At 37.6% G+C, this 24,989-nt stretch overlaps 1 protein-coding gene across 16 annotated transcripts; it reads right to left on the reverse strand.

Moving 5' to 3' along the window:
• Positions 1-621: 621 nt before the first annotated feature.
• LOC107790290 (uncharacterized) lies at positions 622-11,039 on the reverse strand. 16 transcript variants are annotated; one of them, XR_012702760.1, is made up of 8 exons: positions 10,881-11,039; positions 10,724-10,764; positions 8,716-8,772; positions 4,044-4,141; positions 3,298-3,699; positions 3,089-3,215; positions 2,930-3,000; positions 622-1,278 (listed from the first exon to the last, which is right to left on the reverse strand). XR_012702760.1 is itself a non-coding variant. In XM_075237971.1 (8 exons), the coding sequence occupies exons 4-8, from the start codon at positions 6,680-6,682 to the stop codon at positions 4,366-4,368; spliced, it is 1,779 nt and encodes a 592-aa protein (XP_075094072.1). In that variant the 5' UTR covers positions 6,683-8,076; positions 8,716-8,772; positions 10,724-10,764; positions 10,881-11,039; the 3' UTR covers positions 4,259-4,365. The 16 variants fall into 16 exon arrangements, 11 of the variants coding, with proteins under 11 accessions (XP_075094072.1, XP_075094071.1, XP_075094077.1 ...); XM_075237971.1 differs by lacking the exons at positions 622-1,278; positions 2,930-3,000; positions 3,089-3,215; positions 3,298-3,699; positions 4,044-4,141 and adding exons at positions 4,259-5,097; positions 5,189-5,288; positions 5,377-5,518; positions 5,778-5,823; positions 5,924-8,076; XM_075237970.1 differs by lacking the exons at positions 622-1,278; positions 2,930-3,000; positions 3,089-3,215; positions 3,298-3,699; positions 4,044-4,141 and adding exons at positions 4,259-5,097; positions 5,189-5,288; positions 5,377-5,518; positions 5,778-5,844; positions 5,924-8,076.
• Between the last annotated feature and the right edge of the window lie 13,950 nt (positions 11,040-24,989).

Here is a 24,989-nt window from a genome sequence, read left to right on the forward strand (position 1 = left end):
GATACGCCTTTGAATATTCGAATTGTCCTTGGATCGTGGGGGAAAAGATAGATAAAGATCTTAAGAAAAGGTGTATTTTCTATGTGTATGACAAAGCAAGAATCTTCAGATAATGTCAATGTGTTATTTTTTACAATGAGTGTCCAATTCCCCTCCCCCCATAGCTACATACACTACAAAAAAAAAAATCGGCTTTAGCGACGGACGAATTCCGTAGCTAAATTGTATATTTTTGTTGGTAAGTTAGCGACGAATTAGCTATGGTTCGTATCTGTCTCTACTCTTAGCGACAACACATATCCGTCGAAATTATCATCAATTTTGTCGCCAAATCGACAAGTCATTTCGTCATCGAATTTAATTGGCGACGAATATTTTCTGCCGCTAATCCGTCGCTAATATTATTGAGACATATTTACCTTTCTTTTGGAGACGAAATTCTTTTGTCGCAAATCTGTCGCAACCTATTATTCTATATTAGTTATAGCTACGAAGAAAATTCATCGCAAATTATATTTTTCTTATTTTATTTAATAAAATACATATTGTTCAAGCATATATATAAGATACTCTTAATAATAACTAAAATTCATAAAAATTAATATTCTACAAGATCCAAAATAGATACCAAAATGCAAATGTATAATTAAGTTTAAAACATTTACAATACTAAAATAAAGTTCAAACAAAAATAGTTAATTGCTGGAAGATTAGAGATTGAAGGTCATCATCAGAAAGCGATGCATGAACCTCGTTAATTCCAAAACAACTACAATACTAAAATAAAGTTTAAATAAAAATAGTTAACTACTGAGAGACTGGAGAGTGAAGGTCATCATCAGAAAGAGATGCATGAACCTCGTTAGTATTAGTAGTATGATGAGGAACTGGAGGTGCCACAGCTGATGGGTGATCGGTATGATTATCTTGCACTTGTGATGGTGAAGCTATCAATCTTCTTACTCGCTCAACCAACACAGGAAGCATGTGATCAGTCAGTACAGGAACCACATGATCAGTCAATGCAGGAATTAATCGCATCACTAACTCATCCAAATTCGCCATCGGTGCTGACTGAGCATTCGGAGGTGCTGCTGATGATGAAGCATCAGATCCAGAAGAGGCACAAAGATTCGGCCCATAGAAATATTTTGCTTGAGATCCAAGACCATATATTTTTCTCTTCTTTTCCCCTCCCACGGCTTGATAAAATGCTAAAGATTGATCAATATCGGATTGAGTTTGTGTTTGTTGCTGTAATATTTGCTGATATTTTTCCTGTAAATACCATAATAATTAGTGAAATTCATTAATGATAACTTGTTTTTCTTCTTTGAAAGTACCTGAAAGAAAATATGAAGGGACGAGGATAAAAATTTAACAGGATAAAGATGAACATTAGGGGAAAAGAAACGATAAAAGCATAAATAAGTTAACTGTTAAGTTCTTCATTCAAACAAAAGTTAGCAAAAATCATCTTTAGGACTGAAATAGGTGCTAAACAAGTAGTTCAAGTGGGACGTGAATGTCATATATAAAGTCAGTAAAATTATAAGATTTTGGACTTACATGTACAAGTCGGGATCGCTCACTAACAAAAGATTTTTTATCATGACCATGTATATGGACGTGCAAATATAGCTCAATTGGTGTTGGATCTTGAGGTACAAAGAAGGTATATAACAGTACAAGAATAAGAAGAATAGCCCCAACAACAATTTTCAGATTACATACTTCCTAGCAGATCCAGGAAATCCAAATACTCGAAATAACAACTCAAAATACGTGCATAACAAGAAATCTCCAAATTAGCAGCACCTCTGATTGAATCTTAGTCCTAGCTCCCAGGACCAAGTTATGAGAGCAAGGGGAAAAACCTAAAATGACATTCCATAGGCTGTGGTTTCTCATATAGCTGAATCTATTATAGGATCAAGTAGATTATATTGCTAGAACTAACTCAATCTTTGGATTCAGATCCACCAAAGCAGATAAAATGCATTTGATCAATAGATTCCAGATAGATGAAATAAAAAGTGATGTCAAACTGTAATAAGCTGGTAAGCTCTTCATGCTAATAGAAGTTATCAATTGATTTAGTCTTACCATGATGCCCATACAACCCCCAATATATTTACCGAATTGAAGAAACTAAGAGAAGCTGCCTCTGACACAATCATTTTAATCCATCCTTCGAATAACCACTCAGTTAATGTTTATGTGGGAGTCTTCCCCTAACAATAAGAAAGCAGACAAGACTGGCACAAAGGTGAAAGGTAAGCACTGAGAAGTGCATTTTTGAAAAATCATGTGCAATTTAGCATTGCGACAAATGCTTTTTTCAGCTAGTCTTTCTTTATATGAATTCCTGAGGTCATGTGAAAAACAGACCTATGCGATACAAAGAAAGCACACCATTTGAATCCTTATCAATTAGGGCAATGATCATGAAGAACTAGTTCAAGAACTCCTGTTTTGTGTACAACACTAATTAGCTCATGTGAAATAATGAAGAAGACACTCCTAAGTTGCTTTCCTTTTAATGCAACCACCTATTATAGAGATGTCAACTAATGGAAACTGCCAAAAATAACACCAAGTTGAAACACTGCTCAAACCACAAGAACAACAGGGGATCAACCTATTAAGAAGCTGGATTATGTGTACTGAATTCTAGTGATTACCCCTTACAAAGAATATACTTGCAAGTCTATTGCGATGTTCCCCAATAGTGATAGAGCCGCCCATGTGAGTCCCAATGGCGACGGCGATCCCACCGCCACAATGATTTTTTGTATTTATTTCTGATTTTTTGACACACTTAGGATCCTCCCATAGTTTCATCCAATTGTCCCACACATTTTTTGGAACAAAATCCGGTTGAACTATATCCTTATCTTTTTTTATTTTGCACATAAAATCACAGTACCTTCTCACTGCCTTACTTTCCCATAGGCGCTTCACTTCCCTATCAATCAAAGAATCCCAATAGATTGCCTTCTGAAATAATTATGTAAAGTAGTAACATTAGCATACTACTTATAAAGGTTAATACACTATGTAAAATCAATTTGATGGAATGTCATACCTTGAATTCTCCAAAGTAAAATTCTTTTATCTCTTTTGGGACACCTTTCCAATTGATTCCATTTGGATGAAGTTTATGCTTGAAATTTTCATATATATACTCAGAGCATAATCTAGAAGGTTCTAACCTGGACAATTTGAAGACATTACTTGAAGGCTTATCATAAATCAATAACAGTATATAAAAAAACAGTAGAAGCATGGACTAACCCTGTAGAAGAAAGAAAAACAAGAGTCCGCTGGCCAAAACTACTGTTGCATCACCTTCGCCTATTGCATTACTTTGAGTAGATATACCCTCACCTATTGCATTATTCTGTGATATACCCTCATCTACTGTGTTGCTCTGATTAGGTGTCATCGGATATGGTTCAACATAGACAGGTGGGGTACTACTATTACCTGATGTTTGAATTGGAGGTGTACTACTAGGACCTAATGTTTGAACTTGGTTAATATGACTTGGCCCACTTGAGAAACTCGTACCACCTTGTTGATGACTAATTTTTGGAATGGGAATAGTAGGAATGTTCCTATGAGTAGCTGAATTACCCATAACAGAGGATTTGCTTATACGACCTGCACTACCTCGACCTCTGCCTCGAGTCATATCTGTCAAAAAAATAGTCATAAACAAATTGAAAAAGTAGCAAGCAGTACATGGTGTCTGTTATAGTGCATACAGAAAAAACAAAAAGGTAATTTGTAAGTTTCAATTCAATTCAAAAATAATAAACATGATTTCATTTGTAAGTATAAACATGATCTCATTTCAAGGTAATTTGTAATCTGCATCAAAATACTTTTTTCAAAGAAACTAAAAATCAAACTGAAGTTTTTCATTTTCTTCTCTCTAATATTTGTACTCTAAAATTCGGTTACAATGACTTATAGAAAATTACTCTATATAATAAAAATCTTATAGAAACACACAACTTATAAAGTGACTTTTATACTTGTGGTTGGAGAGCAAAAACGTAAAAAGATTGGTAGAAGTTTAGAATGATGCCAATAGGTGAAAGTCGAGCTAATGCACTAGACTGGAATTATCACCCTGCCAAAAAAGAATAGACAGTTAAGTAATTCGTGCAAAATCATAGAATTATTTTAGACTTTCAGTTTTATAATAAGCAATGATTTAAAAAAATGAATGAGAAACTTGGACATTAAAGACAACCAAAAAATATACATATATTCTTGCACATAAGTTATAGCATACAACACAGATTACTACAAATAAAATACAAAGAGATATAGTTGCATAATTTTGTTAACACACTAGTCACTATCTATTTCTTCTTCAAACTCTTCCTCATCCTCCTCAGTTTCTTCAGTTTCATACTCTTCTTCAGTTTCATGATGCTCCGGTAATAATCCATCATCAAACGGTTCATCCATTTCAATTAATTCCCCATTTGGATCATGCAAGAGTATACTTTCGTCAACGACAATATTCATATTTCTATCATGGACTTCAACTTCATCAACTTGGAACGGGAGGTTCAGTTCTGAAATTGTTGGCGCCTCCTCATCGGGTAATTGTATAATATTCTGAGGTTTGACTTTTAATACAGATAACCAATCATCCTTGTCCTTTTTCTTGCTAGGATAAGACACATAACACCCTTGAGTTGCTTGCATCGCAAGAATAAAAGGTTCATATTTCTTAAATCGACGACGATGGTTAACATCGACCAATTTGTACTCATTATGCTTTTTAACACCTACATTAATAGTTGGGTCAAACCATTCACATTTGAATAACACAGTTTGCTTTAAAGGTTCTTCACGGTATTCCACTTGTTTAAGCTCTTGTATCTTTCCATAGTAGTCACCAACATTTAGATCTGTGATACAAACTCCACTATTCATTGTTGATCTTGCACTACCATGACAATCAGTGTGAAATTTGTATCCATTAACAAAATACATTGAATGGTATTTCGCACTTATTAATGGTCCATGAGCAAGACTCCGCAAGAATTCATTCTCACTATGATTGCAATGAACCTATTTAAGAAAAATTGTAAGACTTAATTAAATTTCACAAGTTAACTTGAGTAAATTATTTTATAAAAGAAAATGATTGTTGGAGGCTTACATATCCCTTGAACCATTCAGCGAAATATGTTCGGAGGCTTTCATCTATTTGATCTTGAGATAGATTCGGGAGTTCTTCTTGCAAACGTTCCACGTACATACTTCATTGCAATAAAATAAGTTAAAATAGGAATTCGCGATATATGGATGCGTTTATCATATTAAGAAAGTATAATTTTCAAATGTTACCTCACAAATGGCTCAACTTCTTTACAATTTAGTAGAATATAAGTTTGGGCAGCCTTAATTTCGTCAAGGGATAAATTTCTCTTTTTTGCTTCTCCCCATAGTCGACCTCGATGGGTGAATATTGATAAATTTCCTTCAACATCTTTCATAACACCACCATCATCATTACGGGCCGCACTATGATTATGTGTCATGATATGAGGTTAAAAATAATGAGAAAATAATTGTGTTGACTCTGTCATCAAGTATGCTTCACAAATGGAACCTTCGACACTGGCTTTATTCCCAATCATTTTTTAAGAGTTCTAAGGTACCTAAATGGATAAATGGATGGACCATTAAATTAGAAAAGTCATGCGTAGCATAATTTTATAATTAGGACATAGAATTTTTATATTTACCTCTCGAAAGGATACATCCATCGGTATTGTACAGGTCCAACAATCCCTGCTTCATATGGAAGGTGCACTGGTAAATGTTCCATTGAGTTAAAGAACCCAGGGGGAAATATACGTTCTAACTTACACAAGATTTGTGGGATGTCTACCTCTAATCTCTCCATTTCAGCAACTCGTAGAGTGATCGAAGAAAGATCTTTAAAAAATAAGCTTAATTCTGTAACTGCTTGCCACACATTATTAGGAAGTAGCTCATGAAAGGCAATAGACATTAATCGTTGCATAAACACATGGCAATCATGACTTTTCATGCCAAATAACCTATACTTGGTAGTGTATAGACATCGACTCAAATTTGAAACATACCCATCTGGAAACATCAAACCTTTCACCCAATCAAACAAGATATATGTTGCTGCCTTGTCTATTGTATATGCAGCTTTGGGATAGCTTCCACTTGCATTCTTTGCCAACTGAGGTCGATCACAGTATTCTACCATATTTAGACGTGCTTTTGGATTGTCTTTAACATTAAGAACTGTGTTAAAAACATTATCAAAGACATTCTTTTCAATATGCATGACGTCAAGATTATGTCGAATCAAGTTGGAACTCCAATAAGGCAAATCCCAAAAGATACTTTTTTTCCATCCACAAGATTTACATATTCTCCGATTAACTTCTTCTGCATCCATCTCTGTCACTTTCCTTATCGCCAATTCACTAATTTGGTTCAAAATTTCCTCTCCCATTCTAAAGGTTGGTGGTCGCCTTTTGACGGTCTGACCTTTAAGAAAGTTTTTATGATCTTTCCTTAATGCATGATTTTGGTTAAGAAACACTCTATGACTGTTAAACCAAGATATTTTCCCACCATGATGTAATCTAAAAGATTGTGCTTCCTCCATATAGTAAGGACATGCTAACTTCCCCACAGTACTCCATCATAATAACATAGAATATGCTGGAAAGTCACTGATTGTCAGCATCAAAGCTGCTCTTAATTGAAAATTTTGCTTTTTCGAGATGTCAAATGCTTCTACACCCTCCTCCCACAACAATATTAGTTCTTTGAGGTTGTAGATAAACATCAATTTTTCGCTTAGGATTGGTTGGTTCAGGAACAATGACAGTTAAAAATATATATGCCAAATTCATACACATACACGGAGGTAAATTGTATGGAGTGACAATCACAGGCCACGAAGAATATTTCCTCCCAGATTGACCAAATGGTTGGAAACCATCAGTACATAACCCCAACCTCACATTTCTTGGTTCATCAGCAAAAAAAGAATGAGTTTCATTAAAGTGCTTCCAAGCCACAGAGTCTGATGGATGACTCATTACCCTCTCGTCTTGTAAATGCTCATGATGCCATCTCATGTCAGTTATTGTAGCATGGGATGCATATAATCTACGCAATCTAGGAATCAAAGGAAAGTAATACATTTTCTTGTAAGGCACCAATTTCCTCTTACGAGAGCCGACCCGACGCTTATATCTCTCGTAGCCACAAAATTTATAAGATGTGAGGTTTTCGTCCTCACCCCAATACAACATGCAGCATCCTGAATTACAACAATCAATCTTTTCAATGGGCAAACCCAAGCTACGCACTAGTTTCTTAATTTGATAACAGTTATCAAGCACTATGTTATCTTTAGGTAAAACCTCTTTAAACAGTTGCATCATTTGGTCATAACCCCTATGTGACAAAGAATTCTCCATTTTAATGTTTAACGTCCTAGAAACTACTTCAAGTTGAGAGAGAGAAGAACCATGATACAATTCTGCATCGGCAGCCTGTAGCAAATCATAGAACTTCTGGGATTCAGGATTAGGCTCCCCCTCCATTGAATGTTCATAAGGATGAGATGACTCATGTTCAACATTACTATCAGATTGCCAATTTGAACCCTGGCTAATATTGGGCCCCGCTATATCAAGAATCATCCGTCGGTATGGATTCTCATATCTAAATTCTGGTTGAGCACCACTATTCAAGTTACTACTAGAAGACAACTCATTAGTTAAACATCTTTCCCCTTGATATATCCAAGCAAAATAATTCTCAACAAATCCAAATTGCAAAAGGTGTAATCTAACGGTTTCAACATCCATGTATTTAATATTGTGATATTTTTTACAAGGACATCTAACATTGTCACCACTCATGCGATTTCGTTGAAAACATGCAAAGTGGAGAAATTTATCCACACCGGATATGAAACAAGAATTAATACCCCCTCGTCCATCCAACCTCTCATACATCCAACCATGCTCTAGATTCTCCATTTTCCTAGTTAATATTAAAATTAAAAAGACAAACATATATTATTATTATTTTGATATGTAATACACAAGAATAAAGTAAAGAAAAGATATACTTAACCTTACCAAACACCTAGTACTACCTTTTAATGCACGAAGGAAAGAAACCAAAATACATGGCAGCAAAAAAACTCAAACAGTTATTTTTATTTTATAACCCTTAAATGATTAAAGAAAAAGCACATCAAAGATACATCAAGAAGCTAATGTAAGATTAAATAGATCGCAAACACATCAGAAAGCTAATGTACATCAGAACATCACAAATAAATCCCTAGAAATCACTATATATAAACAATCTCAAATACATCAGAACATCACAAATACATCAGAAAGATAATGTAAGCTATGTGAATATTTTAAGACAATTAAAAATTATCTCGCATCCCTAGTTGTGATTATATGTAAGATTAACCATTTGTGAAAAAGCTAAAATTCTAAATAACATTCACATTTTATTTTAAGAAAGCGCTAAGAAGAACAAGAAAAGAAGGGGGAGAGAGAGAGAGAGAGAGAGAGAGAGAGAGAGAGAGAGAGTGACAGTAAAGTATATTTCAAACAAAATAAATTAAGACCTATGTATAAGTTAATAGAAGGATACCAATACCTTAACTAATTCATCAGAAATCTTCGACATTGTTTCGATCCTTTTCCTGAAATGAAGCTGAGAAAAAATAAATTTAGTCAGACGGATGCAAGAAGAATACCACATAGATTTATTTTGTAATATGAAGAACCACAAAGGTACAGAGGCAAAAAGCTACACAACTCATATTTCAAGGAAATAGAAAAAAATAAAAATACAAATCAGTAACCTAATTCAAAAATTGGCGCCTTATTACTGCTACCTTAGTTAAGCAATTCTTGTTTGCAGTATTCTTCTACACGCTCAAAGTAAAATAGCTAATTAGCTTTCATATACTTATTAAGACACATTTAAAATTGCATCCAAGGGGTAGCCTAATAGTCAATGATGTGGATGCAAACCTTGAAAACCAAAGAAATTGCAAAGACGTATATATTGTCATGAAACTGATGTTGCAATTCGCCCTCTAAATGAAGAAAAAGACGTTCAAGCTGTTGTTGATATTCTAGGTGGCTGGAGCTGTTGTTATCTTTGAGGTGCAAAGAAGTTCCAAATCTGAAGCTAGAAAGGAGGAACTTCTAAAAAAGGAACTAGAGGCAATGAAGCAGAGAGATGAGGAGCTGAGTAGAGAGATTGATCTTAAGAATAGAGTTATTGAACTGGAGCGACATGCCAAAACACAAGAATTGAGTAGTATCTTTAGTATCAGAAATGCAGAAAGTACTAAAGATAAAGTAAAAGCTAATTGATCATTTGCTACTGTTGCTAACATACACATTGACATTGTAAGATCTCTCTATATTTTAGTAACTTAAAGAGTTGATATTTGTTTTCATCAACTCCTTGTTTGAACTATTTTTAGCATTCCTGGAAGAGAATGCAGTAGCTTCTGGGAGTAGAGAAAACTTAAAGCAACTCTGACAAAGATGATTCTCAGAACATTCTAAATTTGACAGGTCAAAGCCATTAGAATACTACTAACCAAAATGGATATCCATAATGATCAGCTTTTGATCTATGAATAAAATACAAACATATCATATAGTAAAGGAGTTACATATTTTGGACAATTTTTGCACCAGCCATTCAGGAAGTATATTGATGTCAATTTTACGTGTTCTGCCTTAGTAAGGATTGTTATTATGTTAAGTGTTCAGGGGTCTCCACTTTGTTACTCCATTTGTTTCACACAAAAAAAATCAAAAATTAAAATTGAAATTCTCAAACACAGTATGATGATTATTGAGTTATTCAAGCTTCTCCTCTCAAACATGGATTAAAATAAATTTTAAACTCCAAATAGTATTACCCATTAAGTTTTAGCACAAGAAAAATTTGAGTTTCAATTTTCAATAGATCTATGGCTCTAAGTAGAGTTTTCCAGCACTTCACCTTGAAGAAATTGGGAACCACACAGATCTCAAGACACATAACTTCGATTTTAAACACCAAATATCAACAAAATTGAAACTCAAATTTTGTTTGAGCTAAAACAACATAAGTAGTCAAGTACTTAACACTTAAAAAAAAACTACTAAGTAACTTGTTTACCCACCTGGATGAACCATAATCATCTCTAAGAAGGGCTTTTGCAAACACTTTAGAGAATGTTCTATACCATACAAAATCGTTTAGGACAGATTTTCTCTGTCACACATGCTACTTCATTAAAAAACAGAAGTTACTATACATTCTTATCACTTAATAGTTAATAATGACAACAGAGAGGTATATAAAAAGATACAAACACTTGGTGGGTATATAATTGAGTAGAAAAGTAAAAGGATTTGAAATAAATTAGCTTAAAGGACAAGAATGAATTGGGTGGGTTTCACCAAACTGACAACAACTGGTGAGTGAAGGCTAACTTCGCTCACACAGATCTCAAGACACCTAACTTCAATTTTAATCACCAAATATCACCAAAATTGGTATTAATCAAGAGTTCAACACAAAAGAAACCCCAAAATCATATTTTAGCTACAGTAAGTAGTAAAAATATACATATTTATGCACAAATGAGACATACCCAGCATATGTCAACTCCTACTTCATATTTGACTTCACATACTACAAAGAAAAAGAGGGAAGAGGTGAAATGCTTGATTTATTTTACATCTACCAAAACCCTAAAAAATTTACTGTAGAAAATATGCTAATAAACAGAGAAAGAAGTAGAGACCTACCAGTCTTTTAGAAAAGAGATGACTTCGCAGCGCATCTCGGAAGATTAGTGGAAGATCAGAGGAGAAGAAGTTGAAGGAAACAGGCTCGTTACTCACGATGTATTCTTTTGTGAGGGAGAACTTATGTTTTGGTCTTATTGACTAACAAAGATAAAAATAGCAGCAAAAGTTATTTGGATGCTTTTTTTTAATACCTAGCGACAAAACAATTCCGTTGCAACAAGGGTAAAGATACTCTCATTACCGAAGCAAGATTAGCGACATACGCTGTCACAACCCAAAATGCTAACTTGTCGTGATGTCGCCTATCTCGATATTAGGAAAGCCGACAACCTCAATAAACCACAATTTATTTTAAGTTTGAAAATATAATATTTAAACACAATTCACAAGTCTTGCAAATACCGATACACACATACCCAAAACTATGGTGTCACTGAGTACATGAGCATCTATACATTACATGTCTGGAAAATGTGATCTATAATAATCTGAGACCAAATACAATAAACAAAAGGATAGCGAAGGAGAGACATGGTCTGCGAAATATAGCAGCTACCTCTGAATCTCCGAAAAATCAACTGTGTGCAAGAATCAACACTCATTGTATCTAGGATCACCTAGATCTGCACACGAAGTGCAGGGTGTAGTATGAGTACAACCAACTCAGTAAGTAACAATAATAAAAAAAAAACTGAAAGTACTTTCCAATGTAAAAGAGTAGGCATGCTCTCAAGTTCAACATTTAAGATTTCACTGAAATTTCATATCAAGTTTGACCGAAACAGAAAATAATGTTTTTCCGAAATTTTCAAAAATAGTGATATATAACAGTTGAAATGCAGCAAATAATGAAATCAATGCATTCTCTCAGAGTAACAGTCACTCAGTCCTCCCATTCACTCCAACCTCACAGTCACTATTTCCTCACAGTCACTCATCACTCGGCACTTAGCACTCGCACTCGACACTCGCACTCAGTAGGTACCTGCACTCACTGGGGTGTGTACAGACTCCGGAGGGGCTCCTTCATCTCAAGCGTTATATCAAGCCAATCATGGCATAAATCAATAAAAACATATTGCGGTGTGCAGCTCGATCCATAAATATCCTCACAATTAGGCCCAAGGCCTCACTCGGTCATCAACCTCTCCAGTCTCTCGGGCTCTCAGAAATCATGATAATCAGCCCAAAATTTGATAATATGATATTTTAATAAATAGCAACAGAGACTGAGATATGATGTGAAATGAAAAAATATGACTGAGTGTGAAATTATAATTTGAACATATAATTCAACCACAGAAATGACCCCAATGGGTACCAATAATAACAGCATATGTCTAAGCATGATTTTTAATACGAGTCTCAGCTCCATTTTCTCTAACACGTAGAGAATGTACGGATATCAACAGATAATTCAACTACACAGTCCCATAGAATTTGACCAAGTCACAATTCCTACGGTGCTCGCCCATACGCCCGTCACCTAGCATGTGCGTCACCTCAAAACCAATCACACAATCCATATTCCGGGGTTTCATACCCTTAGGACCAAATTAAAAACTGTTACTTACCTCAAGCCGTGTAATTCTTTATTCTTCAATGTCTTTTACTCGTGAATTGGCCTCCAAACGCCTCGAATCTAGCCATAAATAAATCGATTCAGTCAATAACATTTATTGGAATTAATTCCATAAGAAAATACTAATTTTCCAATAAAATCCGAAATTTAGCTCAAAAGTCGCCCGTGGGACCCACGTCTCGGAACCCGACAAAAGTTATAAAATCCGAAAGCTCATTCAACCACGAGTCTATCCATACTAATTTTACTTAATTCCGACATCAACTCGACCCTCAAATATCCAAATTAAACCAAGAAGGTTTTCTAATCTTTCCAACTTAATTCACCCATTCAATATTAAAAACAACTATGGATTCGGGTAATTTGACCAAACATGAGTTAAGAACACTTATCCCGTTGTTTTTCTTGAAAATCTCTCAAATATCGCCTCTTCCTGAGCTCCAATCCATCAAAAATGGAAAATGGGACGAAGTCCCATTTTCAGAACTTAAACTTTCTGTCCAGACCTCTCTTCTTCGCGAACGCGACAGGTCCCTCGCATTCGTGAAGCACAAAATCGTGCTGCCCAACATTTCTCTTCGCGAACGCGAGACACTGCTCGCGAACGCGATGCTTTACCGAGTTTTTCTTTGCGAACGCGAGACACTGCTTGCGAACCCCTAGTCACCTGGACCACAAGGCCTCTTAGCCTCCCTCTCTCCACGCTCTTTGCTACGGACCATCTCTATCTGCAGAGCAATGTCAACTACCTCATCAAAAGTAGCACCAGATACTCTCTCCTAAGTCATAAGTAATCGTAGATGATATGTGAGGCCATCAATGAACCTCATAATCCTCTTCTTATCAGTTGGAACCAACCAAACTGCGTGACGAGCCAACTCATAAAATCTTATCTCGTACTGCGTCACAAACATACCATCCTCACGCAACTGCTCAAACTGTCTGCACAGCTCCTCTTTGCGAGACTGCTGTACAAACTTCTCTAAAAAGAGAACGGAGAACTCCTGCAATGTAAGTGGTACTGCACCAACCGAGCTGCGTCTCTCGTAAGCCTCCCACCATCTGAAGGCATTCCCAGAAAACTGAAATGTAGTGAACGAGACCCCACTGGTCTCTAAAATATCCGCTGTTTGCAGCATCTGCTGGCACTTATCCAAAAATCCCTGAGCATCCACTGACTCAGCACCGCTAAATGATGGATGTTGAAGCCTCCCAAATCTCTCAAGTCTCCTCTGCTCATCATCTGCCATAACGGGGACTACCGGGGCTTGAGCAGCTGCAACTGGCTGGACTGGTAGTGCCCCCGGTATCTGAGGTCCCTGTACTACCTGATCTGGAATACGAGCAACATGGTTATGAGTACCTCCCCCGGCCTGAGAAGTGGCAGGTGTGGCCTGAGCCGAAACCACTTGAGAAGGGCCAGTGCAAACTATCAATATCTAGGCCAAAGTCTCCTGAAGACCTGAAATCTCAATGGGCATAGCTGGTGCCTTAGCTGGTCCGGTAGGCTCAACTATATCTGGAATTTGCTCCTGAGCTGGAGCAACTGGTGGTACTGCTGGTGCTGCTCCAACTGCTGTATGAGCGACATCTCGACCTCAGCCCCGGCCTCTACCATGGCCCCGGCCTCTCGCGGCCCTAACTGGTGGCACTGGTGGCTGACCGTCTGATCCGGTAGTATGTGTTCTCACCATCTATGAGAGAATAGAATAACAGAAATTTAGTTTACGGAATCAACAAATTCGCACGACAGAATACAAGAAAGTGAAATTTTTCTAAGGGTTAGACAGCCTCTCGAAAATAAGTACAGACGTCTCTGTACCGATCCGCAAGACTCTACTAAACCTGCTCATGACTCGTGAGACCTATGTAACCTAGGCTCTGATACCAACTTGTCACAACCAAAAATCCTAACATATCGTGATGGCGTCTATATCGATACTAGGCAAGCTGACAACCTCAATAAACCATAATTTCTTTTAAATTTGAAAATATAATATTTAAACATAATCCACAAGTATCGCAAATACCGATACACACACACTCAAAATCATAGTGTCACTGAGTACATGAGCATCTATACATTATAAGTCTGGAAAACGTAGTTTATAATAATCTGAGATAAAATATAATAAACAAAAGGATATGGAAGGAGAGACGAGGTCTACAAAACATAGCAGTTATCTGAATCTCCGAAAAATCAACTGTGTGCAAGAATCAACACCCATTGTATCCGGGATCACCTGGATCTGCACACGAAGTGCAGGGTGTAGTATGAGTACAACCAACTCAGTAAGTAACAATAATAAATAAAGAACTAAAAGTAGTGACGAGCTTCTCAGCTAATTTCAAATACAATACTTTCCAATATAAAAGAGTAGGCATGCTCTCAAGTTTAACATTTAAGATTTCACTGAAATTTCATATCAAGTTTGACCGAAACAGAAAATAATGTTTTTCCGAAATTTCCAAAAATAGTAATATATAACAGCTGAAATGCAGCAAATAATGAAATCAATGCATTCTCTCAGAGTAACAGTCACTCAGTACTCCCATTCACTCCAACCCCACAGTCATTCTTTCCTCACGGTCACTCTTTCCTCACAATCGCTCATTCCTCATGGTCAGTCATCACTCGGCACTCGTACTCAGCACTCAGCACTCGCACTCAGTAGTTACTTGCGCTTACTGGGGGTGTGTACAGACTCTGGAGGGGCTCCTTCAGCCCAAGCACTATATTAAGCCAATCATGGCATAAATCAATAAAAATATGTTGCGGCATGCAACCCAATCCATAAATATTCTCACAATTAGGCCATCGGCCTCACTCAGTCATCAACCTCTCCATTCTCTCGAGCTCTCATAAATCATGATAATCAGCCCAAAATTTGATAATATGATGTTTTAATAAATAGCAACAGAGACTGAGATATGATGTGAAATGAATAAACATGACTGAGTGTGAAATTATAATTTGAACATATAATTCAACCACAGAAATGACCCCAATGGGTACCAATAATAACAGCATATGTATGATTTTTAATACGAGTCTCAGCTCCATTTTCCCTAACACGTAGAGAATGTACGGATATCAACAGATAATTCAACTACACAGTCTCATGGAATTTGACCAAGTCATAATTCCTACGGTGCACGCCCAGACGCCTGTCACCTATCATGTGAGTCACATCAAAACCAATCACACAATCCATATTCCGGGGTTTCATACCCTCAGGACCAAATTTAAAATTGTTACTTACCTCAAGTCGTGTAATTCTTTATTCTGCAATGTCTTTTCCTCGTGAATTGACCTCCAAACGCCTCGAATCTAGCCACAAATAATTCGATTCAGTCAATAACATTTATTGAAATTAATTCCATAAAAAATTACTAATTTTCCAATAAAATTCGAAAGTTAGCTCAAAAATCGTCTGTGGGCGTCTTGAAATCCGACAAAAGTTACAAAATCCGAAAGCCCATTCAACCACGAGTCTATCCATACCAATTTTACTTAATTCCGACATCAACTCAACCCTCACATTTCCAAATTAAACCAGAAGGTTTTCTAATCTTTCCAACTTAATTCACCCATTAAATGTTAAAAACAACCATCGATTCGGAAAAGTTGACCAATAATGAGTTAAGAATACTTAACCCATTATTTTCCTTGAAAATCTCCCAAAAATCGCCTATTCCCGAGCTCCAATCCATCAAAAATGAAAAATCGGACGAAGTCTCACTTTCAGAACTTAAACTTTGTATCCAGACCTCTATTCTTCGCTAATGCGACAGGTCCCTCGCGTTCGCGAAGATCAAAATCATGTTGCCCAACATTGCTCTTCACGAACGCGATACACTGCTCGTGAACGCGATGCTTTACCGAGCTCTTCTTTGCGAGCTCCCTTTCGCTAACACGAAGGCAAAAACCCATGCCCATTATTTTTTCCTTCGCGAACGCGATGCCCAATCGCGATGAACAACCCAGATCCTTTTCGCGAACGCGAGATCCCCTCGCGAACGCGAAGAAGGAAACCAGAAAAACAAACCAACAGTCTTCAGCCAAAATGCCAATTCCAATTATGATTCGTTCACCTCCTGAAACTCACACGAGGCCCCCAGGACCTCAACCAAACATACCGTCAAATCCCATAACATCATACGAACTTAGTCGAACCCTCAAATTATCTCAAACAACGCTAAAACAATGAATCATACCCCAATTCAAGCCTAATGAACTTTGAAATCTCAAGTTTCCACAAACGATGTCGGAACCTATCAAATCAAGTCCGATTGACCTCAAATTTTGAACACAAGTCATAAATGACATAATAGACCTATTAAAAGTTTTAGAATTGAATTTCGACACCGATATCAAAAAGTCAACCCCCATGTCAAACTTTCTAAAAATTCGACTTTCGTCATTTCAGCCCTAATTCCACTACGGACCTCCAAATAATTTTCCGGACACGCTCCTAAGTCCAAAATTACCATACGGAGCTATTGAAATTATCAGAATTAAATTCTGAGGTTGTTTACACATAAGTCAATATCCGACCAACTTTTTCAACTTATGTTTTCAATTAAGAGACTAAGTGTCTCATTTCACTCCGAAATCCTTACGGACCTGAACCAACTAACCCGGTAAGTCATAAAATAACTGTAAAGCATAAATTGAGAAGTAACTAGGGGAACGGGATTATATTACTCAAACCGACCGGCTGGGTCGTTACATATGCGGTCCGTCGCTAAATACGTCGCTAAAATGTAATAAATTTTGTCATCCAAATTTCCTCGCTTATTTTGTTGCTAAAATGTGGGCGCCAATTTTTAGCGATAGATTTTTTGTTTTGTCGCTATGTTGTCGTTAAATTAGATACTAATTCTTCTATTTATTTTTTCTGCGACCAAACTCTATTTTCGTAGTTAATTCGTCGTTGCTTAGCGACGAAAACGTATTTGTCGCGAAAATCCGTCGCTAAATCAAATTTTTTTTAGTGATATCTTTCTATTTATAAGGGCACATACATGGACCACAAAGGCCCTAATAGTACAAATGGGAGGAATATTCACTGGAATATTCTCTATAAGGTCTTATTTCTAAAACTTGTTGTTACTGTTGTGTTAAAGGGAGTGTTCATCCTCGTATTCGACCTCCGTTGAGTCCTCGACCTTGCCTTCATCCTCTATTGAAATCAAATTGATGACACATGGCGGCCTTAGAAGGCTTTCTTAATATTGATTAGAACAACATATAATCACTACTAGAAATCCGGGAAAAAACATCCACAAAAATTGACCAAAATCGGTCGGTAATGGCCAATAACAGTCCAAAACGCGACCATTAAAATGTGGTCAATATTTTGAAGGTCAGAAGAGCATACCGACCAAAGTCGGTCAGAAATTACCGACCAACATTGGTCAGTATGCTCTACATGACCATCTGACAATTTAATTGACTTACCGACCAACATTAGTCGGAATATTATTTTAATAATTAATTTTATCGATCAACGTTGTTCGGTGTTTTAAATTTATTAATTTTTCTTACCGGCCAAGTTTGGTTGGTATTGGAAGATATGTTTTTTAATAAATAATTAAAATTTAAAAATACCTACCAATGTTGGTCGGTAATCTGGACAGGGCAGACAACTTACCGACCAAAGCTGGTAGGTAATATTGAATTTCTGGGAATTCAATGTGCATTAACCAACCAACATTGGTCGGTAATTTGCAATTTAATTTTTTATTATTAGTTACCGACCAAGGTTGGTCGGTTTTTTAGGATTAATTTTGGCAGAAAATGCCTGTTTTGGTAGCTACACCACCTGCCAAATAAAAACAACATACCAATACCCCTAATTCACATCTAATAACCACCAATTCACCACATACAGTCCCTAATTCACCACAAATGCAACCAAACATCTAACAACAACAACAATAACCAAACATCCAATTAATACTTTAAAACTAACAAATTAAAGTTCAATTAAACATCACAATCCAAAACCAAGCAAAAACTAAGTAATTATAACAAGTTCAAAATTGTTCAATCTAATTCAAAACTAGTTCTATTAGTCTAGTTCAAAGTATATCAAAGTATTGGTCAAGGGGTATTTTCTACAACATCATCACCATTCGATGAAATTTCATCTACAAGATGGTATAGAGAACGGTCTTGTGGAGGACGGGAAGAATGATCACGGGTCAGACGAGAGGAACGATCACTGGGAGGACGGCAGGAACGATCACGAGAAGGATGGCAGGAATGATCACATGGAGGCTGAGCCTTTGCCGATGACTTACGAGACCGGGGAAAAAGAAAAGCTCCAGTAGAAAGAAGAGTTCTGATCTGAGCTTGCATAACAAGGAATTGAGCATCTCTAAGCCTTTCTCTTTTCTTGGCCGTTTCTAGCTCGGATGTAAGCTTTGTCACTGCCTCCCGCATAGCCGAGAGGCTCTCCCTATTAAGTTCCTCGCCATGTGAGGAAGTCCCTATTCCTTGCATTCCACACCTATAGCGATGGAATTGTTTCTCAGGAAGCCCGTATACCTTCCCCCTTTTTGGACCGCCAACAGCCTCCAACCATATTCTTTCAGCATCCTCGTCTGAAGGTTGGGTTGGCTTGCCCATTTCACCAGCTGGCTGACTACGAATGAATTCCTACATGTTACTTTGGTAGCGACCCTACATTATTTTAAATTAAATAAGTATTTAAAAATTCTTATAAAAGTAAATTATAACACTTAAAGAAAATTAAAAGTTTACATATGCAGTCTCTGCCCATTCCTCGACCCACCTATCTCCATCCCCCCTTTTCTTCTTCTTTTAAATATGCGTCTCCTTGAATAGCTCATCATGGCTCATTGGACGCCCATACTTCTTTTCCTGAAAACAAATTAATTTAGTTAATAAATAGAATTGATATACTTAGAAAAGTAAAATAATTTAAGAAATTATCAATCTTCTTTTTATTGTCCCCAGGCTGATCACACCTCTAGTGTGCAAGGAGTCTCCCTTCTCGGATGAGCGAGCTTTCTTTCCTTGTTCTCTCCTCTGTAAGAAATCCTCGGCCTGCCATTGCCTTCACAAATCATCCCATAGATGCTACAAACACCATTCAGGCCTCTTGTTCTTCTTTCTACCATCCGAAAAATGATCTGACAATCTCTTGCGAGATTTATGATGAAAATTTACAGCCACTTCCTCGCTATAGCGGTCTTCCCATACACACTTGCTTTACATTTCAAAAGTTAAATATTAGATGGAAATATCATAAATATAAATTATTAAACTGCTTAAAAGAACATTTATACCTTAAACTGATTGAAAATTTGCTCCTTCAGCGAGTATGGAAAATTAGTCCAAGTAGCATAAGGGCCATCACAAAGCTTTTTGATCGCATTAGTGATTATCTTCGTAGTCTGCTTACCCGGCCCGAACCTTCAATTTAATAATAAAAACACATGAATATATTAGTAAAAATATTATAAAATAATAAACACAAAAATAAAAATAACTCTTACCCGTTACCCTCGGGGACTATGATGATCCTGCCATAGCGATCATAATGCACTACCTCTGGATCATCATCCTCATCATGTGTATCAGAGGCATATGTACACGGTGTAGGGGGCTCAGAGCTACGGTCTCACAGGCGAAGTCCTGAAATGGATATAGTCGATGATGAAGATGGTTGTGATCCTTATGACTACGATATATCTGGATGCGATCCATGTGGTTGTGATACTGATGGTTGTGACCCGGGTGGTTGTGATATGGATGTGTCACGACCCAAAATCCCACTAGTCGTGATGACATCTAACCCAACCCGTTAGGTAAGCCAATTTCCAACTATCCAATTCCAATGAAATTAATTAAAAGAAAATATCTAAAACCAATACATCTCCCCAAGAACTGGTAGTACAAATCATGAGCTTCTAAGAATAGAGTATACAAAGCGGAAATGAAATAATATATAGTCTGTTTGAATAATACATAAACAGAGCTTTTATAAATCTAAGGCTACCTTGAACAAAAGGCAGCTACAACAGGAACGCAGGTACATATTCAGATCCCACAACCATCGAGCACAGCAACAACAGCAACCAACATCTACACGCAATATGCAGAAGTGTATTATCAGTACAACCGACCCCATGTACTGAGTAAGTAACAAACCTAGTCGTAGGTTGAAAGTAGTGACGAGCTTCCACCAAGGTCGGGTCCAAAACCAATAGTCCACAACAATCCATAACAAAATAAAGAAATAATACCAGAAGCAACTCAGGGATAAAATACTCAGCCAAATAATAATTTCAAAAATAGTAGTTCTTTCTTTCAAATACATTAGTGAAAACCCAAATCGTTTGCCGAAGTTGCTAATAATATGAATAGTTTGAAAACAACAAATTTCTCCAAAAATCTTTTCAATAATAAATAATATGTTTCATTTTCCTTTCGGATAACCCGTGTAAAACAAATGCATCACTATGTCCATCTGTCAAAATGTGTGAGAAATCATGAATGATGTGATGTTGTACAGCATGAGGAAAAATACATCTCTATGCCTGTATGTCATGTGTGCATGCCAATGCGATGCAACTCAATGATAAAATCATAAACAGCCCCTCGGGCAGAACATCACTCATATACAGCCCCTCGGGCAAAACCTCACAGCCACTCGTGCCACTCGGGCATACCTCACAATCACTCTTGCCACTCGGGCATACCTCACAATCACTCTTGCCACTCGGGCATACCTCACCATCACTCATGCCTCCCAGTCACTCAGCACTCGGCACTCGCATTCAGTAGGTACATGCGCTCACTGGGGGTGTGTACAGACTCCGGAGGGGCTCCTACAGCCCAAGCGCTATAATCTGCACGGAGAACTCACATGTTGCACGGACAACTCACGTGCTATAATATCATATCAGAATCCGCACGGACAACTCACGTGCCATAATAAGCCAATAAGGCCTGTTGCAGGCGGGAACCCCGATCCATATAATAGTAATAATATATATAAAGACAACATGGCCTGCAGCGGCATGCAACCCGATCCCAAAATATCCTCACAATTAGGACCTCGGCCTCCCTCAGTCATCAATCTCTCCAGTCTCCCTCTCATGGGCTCACAAATGTCATGAGAATAGCCCCAAAATGATGATATGATGGATCAATAAATAACAACAGAGACTGAGATATGATATGCAATGAAATGAACATGACTGAGTATGAATTTTCAATTTAAACATATAATTCAGAGCAATATGACCTATGTGGGTCCCAAAATACTGGCACATAGCTTCAACATGATTTTTAATATGCTTTTCAACTCAATTTCTTTAACTCATAAAACCGCATGAAAAATGCCAAGATCATTTAACTACAAAATTCCACAAAAATAATTATATCACAATTTCTATAGTACACGCCCACACGCCCGTCACCTAGCATGTGCGTCACCTCCCAACAATTCACGAAATACATAAATTCAAGGTTCATACCCTCAGCTCCAAGATTAGAAGAGTTACTTACCTCGAACAAGCCAAATCCAATGTCGAGCAAGCTAAACAATGCTCCAGAAATCCCATTATGCGCGTATCAACTTCCAAACGGCTCTAATCTAGTAACAATTAATTTGATTCAGCCCACAAAAATTATAGAAATTAATTCCATATCAAAATACTAATATTTTTCAAAAATCCGAAATTGCGCCCCAAAAATCACTCGTGGGGCCTACGTCTCGAAATCCGACGAAACTCACAAAATACAACAAGCCATCTAATTACAAGTTCAACCATACTAATTTCACTCAAATCCAACTCCAAATCGGTATTCAAACTTGAAAATTTTATTTTGTGATATTAAAGAAATTTCCTTCTATTTCTCTTGAAGATTCAATAATCTTACACTAAAAATGAAGATTAATTCATGGAATATAATCACAAGGGAGTTAATAACACTTACCCAAGTTGTGTGGAAAATTTCCTCTCCAATATCGCCCAACCCGAGCTCAAAATCCGAAAATGAGAAAAAGTCTCGGAACCCTCGTTTTAAACACTGCCCAGGCATTTCCGCACCTGCGGTGCCTGGGCTCGCACCTGCGCATCCGCTTTTGCGGATAAAAATGCGCGCCTGTGGAAAACAGCCGGCCCTTTAAAATCTCGCATTTGCGGGCTTTGCAGATGCACATTCCCCTCTGCACCTACGGTCGCCTCACGCCAGCCCCAGTCCGCATCTGCGCCAACACCTTCGCACCTGCGGCCTCGCAGATGCGGCAAATTCCTCGCACCTGCGAGCACTGCCCAGTCCTACTCTTGGCCGCTTTTGCGGCTTATTTCACGCACATGCGATCAAAATCTTCGCAAGTGCGATCACACCAATATAGGCAGCAGTTCCAGCATTTCCCTAAGTCTACATTTGATCCGTTAACCATTCGAATCTCACCCGAGGCCCCCGGGACCTCAACCAATTGTATTAACAAGTCCCATAACATAACACGGACCTACTCGAGGCCTCGAATCACACCTAACAACATCGAAACGATGAATTACTCCTCAATTCAAAATCAACGAACTTTGAACTTTCAAATTTTACATCTTGTGCCGAAACACATCAAATCAATCCGGAATGACTTCGAATTTTGCGCACAAGTCACATTTCACATTACGGACCTATTCCAATTTTCAGAATCGGATTCCGACCTTGATATCAAAAAGTTAACCCCCAGTCAAACTTCCTAAAAATTTAACTTTCTGCAATTCATGCCAAATTCCACTACGGACCTCCAAATAATTTTTCGGACACGCTCCTAAGTCCAAAATCACCATACGGAGCTATTGGAATCATCAAAATTCGAATCCGAGGTAGTTTACACATAAGTCCGCATCCGGTCACTATTTTAACTTAAGCTTTAAACCTTGAAACTAAGTATTTCAATTTCTTCCAAAACCTTACTTGACCAGAACCAATTACCCCGGCAATTCACACAACAACTGTAAAGTATAATTTGAGCAGAAAATGGGGAAGCGGAGTTGTAATACTCAAAACGATCGGCCGGGTCGTTACATTCTCCCCCACTTAAACATACGTTCGTACTCGAACGTGCCAAGAGTTGTTTCCAAGCCATCAAATCACTGTTCCATCTTACCACACACGTACCGGGGGTGAACCCACGTCACCCTATCCCACATAAGGCATGACTACACAATGCAACTGAAAATCATTAATTTAACCTTAGCCTATAAACCTTGGAGTTTAATTTCCAACCTTTTAAAATTTCTTTCAAGACACAAATCTTACATTCACACACCGTATAAGTCCGAGCAAGTTGCATCGAGCTATAACTATAACCAATGATATAATCAACCAACATATTACACTACTCGCATGCTCGTAGCACGATTCCTGATCTCAGTGACTACTCCAAAACCAACCGCATACTAGTATTAAACACATATCGAACCAAAGCTCATCCCAAAACCTTCGTACATTGTTGATAATAAAAGAAACACGGAGAATCTCGTAACCCCTTATCAGACCAACAAGTCATGGAGATCTCTCGCCCCAACCAGAACCATAATCCCTTTCTGAGCCGACTTTCAATATTATACTCTCGAATATACCGAAATCAAACCTGATAGTACCCATTCTAGGTCCAATGACCTTATATTACTAAACACAACTGTTCCATAGACATGCCTCACCAATATAACCCAGAGCCACAACTCGTGTCATCCGTGCACTAATACGCAACAATTCAATGTACTTAGTCATGAAAAATGACTCAAATGAGAGGACTGTCCCGCAAGATTAATAAGTACCACCACAATAAAATGTTGAAAATTCATCATACACCGTAGAACCATCACCGATTCTAACACAAGGTCCATACCTTAACATAACTCCGCTGCAATGTGTGACCCCATCCAAACGTTGGTCTATATAATATACCCCGAGCCATCCTGCTCAAAATCAATAACCACAGATAGGCAGATGACACAATACCACACAAACCCGAAAGATCATAACCCATACGTAGTCAATCATGCAATACCCAAATACTCATCACACTCAAATAGAACCGCACCATCTGTGCACATAACCAATGAATAACAACTCTTCGTGGCATAAAGGAGTAAATCACAGATCATTTGAGAACACGAATAAGTTCAACATCAACTGAATGACACACCCCTCAATAATAACAGTATGGAGCCCACCATTCCGGCTCGGTGTAGAATACACATCTTAATTGGGCCTACCTATGGACCCCCAAATTAACTCGAGTTACCCACAAATAGATAAAAATCCCTCCGAAAATCCATAATGACTGAATCATAACATATTTCATCACCCGGCTAGCTCCGGCAACAACTTCACAGTCCACAACCATGAAACAATCTGCTCCTCGGAACTCTCAATCTCCAAATCTATAGAACACGTGAATCACCATATTTGATTCCATCTCCACCGCCCGAATGCCTAACACATCTCTCATACACGATCATCC

Source organism: Nicotiana tabacum, chromosome 19 (assembly GCF_000715075.1).
Source record: "Nicotiana tabacum cultivar K326 chromosome 19, ASM71507v2, whole genome shotgun sequence".
NCBI classification, from domain to species: Eukaryota; Viridiplantae; Streptophyta; class Magnoliopsida; order Solanales; family Solanaceae; genus Nicotiana; species Nicotiana tabacum.

Bases quoted from the DNA above. Each gene is read 5' to 3' on its own strand.
- LOC107790290 (XM_016612198.2), bottom strand. From the start codon at position 6,682: ATGGAGGAAGCACAATCTTTTAGATTACATCATGGTGGGAAAATATCT. The intron at 5,554-5,777 runs GTAAATATAAAA...ACATAATCATAG, and splicing joins TGGATGTATCCTTTCGAGAG to TGCGGCCCGTAATGATGATG. The intron at 5,289-5,376 runs GTAACATTTGAA...ATTGCAATGAAG, and splicing joins GAAGTTGAGCCATTTGTGAG to TATGTACGTGGAACGTTTGC.